Source organism: Squalius cephalus, assembly GCF_949319135.1.
Source record: "Squalius cephalus genome assembly, chromosome: 17".
NCBI lineage: Eukaryota > Metazoa > Chordata > Actinopteri > Cypriniformes > Leuciscidae > Squalius > Squalius cephalus.
Genome location: NC_137138.1, coordinates 21,147,054 through 21,149,665, shown reverse-complemented (window position 1 = coordinate 21,149,665; position 2,612 = coordinate 21,147,054). Strand labels below are relative to the sequence as shown.

The 2,612-nt window shown below is 43.9% G+C and overlaps 1 protein-coding gene across 1 annotated transcript; it reads right to left on the bottom strand.

Annotated features, from left to right (window-relative positions):
- Positions 1-361: 361 nt before the first annotated feature.
- adra2db (adrenergic, alpha-2D-, receptor b) lies at positions 362-1,982 on the bottom strand. The gene has a single exon (XM_079847886.1). It carries the CDS (start codon positions 1,778-1,780, stop codon positions 401-403), a length of 1,380 nt encoding a protein of 459 aa, XP_079704012.1. The 5' UTR covers positions 1,781-1,982; the 3' UTR covers positions 362-400.
- Positions 1,983-2,612: the final 630 nt, after the last annotated feature.

Below are 2,612 nucleotides of genomic sequence, written 5' to 3'. Positions count from 1 at the left end.
AGTCCACCAAATCAAAATCATTGTGACTAACAAGCAGAAAGCCATTTTGTTTTCATGTGACAAGCCATAAAACCATATTACTGTGTATGTTTTTTTTTTTGTTTTTTTTTAAATGCTTGTTATTAAAGGGCATGTTTTGTTCAGCCAAAGAAAACTTCTTGATATTCATGAATCACAATTCATGATATGATAATAAAATATTGTTTGAAAACTGGTGAAGGAAAGAATTTAAGACATTAAGGCAGATGTGTTATATTATATTATATTATATTATATTATATTATATTATATTATATTATATTATATTATATTATATTATATTATAATAACCAATTGTATTATATTTACAAAAGATTGCCCCTCTGACTCTTATTTGTCACTGACCCATATACATGTACATTTACGTGCGTGTAGAATGCTGACACATTATCTTCTTGAACGCTTTCCTAAAGTCTCTGTTGAAAATGGTATAAATAATGGGGTTCACAGAGCTGTTGCAGTAACCAATCCAGAAAAAGAGATTGAATAGAGAATCCGGTATTGTGCAACTTTCTCGACATACTGCATGAAGGCTGTACGTGAAGAAGAATGGAAACCAGCAGAGCACGAACACCCCCATGACCACAGCCAGCACGAAGGTAAAGCGCTTCTCTCTCATCTGTGCCAGTTTGGACTTGGACAAAGACAGCTGACGCGCGGTCGGCTCCTGCTCGAGCTCCGACCCGCGGCTACAAGCCCATGACAGACGTCCATTTTGCTTTGGGCACGATTGTGCACCCTCCACCTTCCTGCTCTTGGCGAAGCGCGAGGTCCTCTGTCTGTTGGAGACGGTGCTCTCCTCCAGATCGATGTCGTCGAGCTCGCCTTTGCGCTCTCGACTGCCTGAGCTGTGGCTACTGGGGCTCCCCGTCTCTGACTTGCCTTTACGCACGAAGCAGGTCTCGGACTGCGACGGTTGTCGCTGCATCCCGTTCTTGGCCACGAACACAGTGGACGCGCGCTGTTTGGCCACCCTGTAGATCTTGCAGTACACCAAAATCATGATGAGACAAGGGGCAAAAAACGACACAATGCAGGAGGAAAGGATGTACCAGGTCTCGTTGTTCAGCAAGCACTCCAGCTCGTCGTGTTTGGTCATGAGAAGCGGCGGGAAGGAAATCACCGCAGAAATGATCCACACCACCGTGATCATGAACTTTATTCTCCGTGGGGTTCTCTTTAGGTTGTAGCTGACCGCTTTGGTGACTGACCAGTACCGGTCCAAACTTATGGCGCAGAGGTGGACAATGGACGAAGTGCAGAAGAGCACGTCCAGAGCCAGGTAGAAGGCACACCAGGTGCTTCCAAAGTACCAGTAGCCCATCACCTCATTGGCTAGGGAGAATGGAATGACCAAAGTGGCCACCAAAATATCAGCAGACGCCAAAGAGACCAGAAAGAGGTTCTGTGGCGCACGCAGCGCGCGGCTGGTGAAAACGGCCACCACGACTAATACGTTCCCCACTATGGTCACCAAAATGATCACGGTAACCACGAGAACAATGAGCACCGCCATGGACTGTGAATGCGGAGGTGGTCTCGGCACGGTCGTGCTATTAGTATCCGCGGATGAGTTCGGCGAAGTGAAGGTGATGGTGGTTAAATCCATTCTGATGACCCTTGGCGCTGATCCCCCATGTCCAGGCGTATTCTCACCCAAGATGCGCTTCGACTTCAAACTTGTAGCATCCAATCTGAAGCGCTGCGCAATCCGCCAAACACTCCACGCCAAACGTATCATACCAAAGATGGTGTGCTAACTTTTAAAACTCCCCGATGATTTGGATATCGTTTATCTGTTTTAGCTGCCTTTTTGATTAGGCAGTAGTGAACCACACCGAGCCAAGGCATGTTTTGTTTCCTAAAGAAGCGCGCGCCGAGACACACGGATTGAGTCTTCGGTGCGCTCCAGTTTGTCGCGGCGCTGAACATTTATGCGAGTGTTTGTGTGTCTCTCTCTCTCTCTCTCTCTCTCTCTCTCTCTCTCTCTCTCTCTCTCTCTCTCTCTCTCTCTCTCTCTCTCTCTCTCTCCATGACACGGGGGTGTACTGTTTGTGCTGTCAAACTACACAAGCTTTCGAAGTGTGATTAATTAGCAATCAAGCATTTTAAAAACCATAGTCGCACGTTATAATAACTTTCGTTAATAAGGCATGAGTGTGCATTGTATATATATTAATCAAAGTTCGATTCCATTACCAAATAATGAATTATATAGTATTATATAATTATAAAGAATCATATAATACTACAGTTTATGTGAAAGAACGGGCAGCTGTTATAAGTTGGCAATGTGGGGTTACAATCATAAAATGCAGCATGAAACCCCCTAATATACATAACTTATCATAACAAAATGGGTTTAAGTAATAAATACGTAATAAATAGCTTTAGCAACAAATATCCCCATTTATCTTTAGAGATCTGGGGCCGTATTCACAAAACATTTAGTCTTACCGCTATGAGTTCTCCTAAATAGCAGTAAAAGTTCTTAGTTTCCTCTTAAAACCTATTCACAAAGCTGCTGAGACCAACTTTTCCTAAGGAATAGAGAGAAGGCTTAAGCTAAGAGT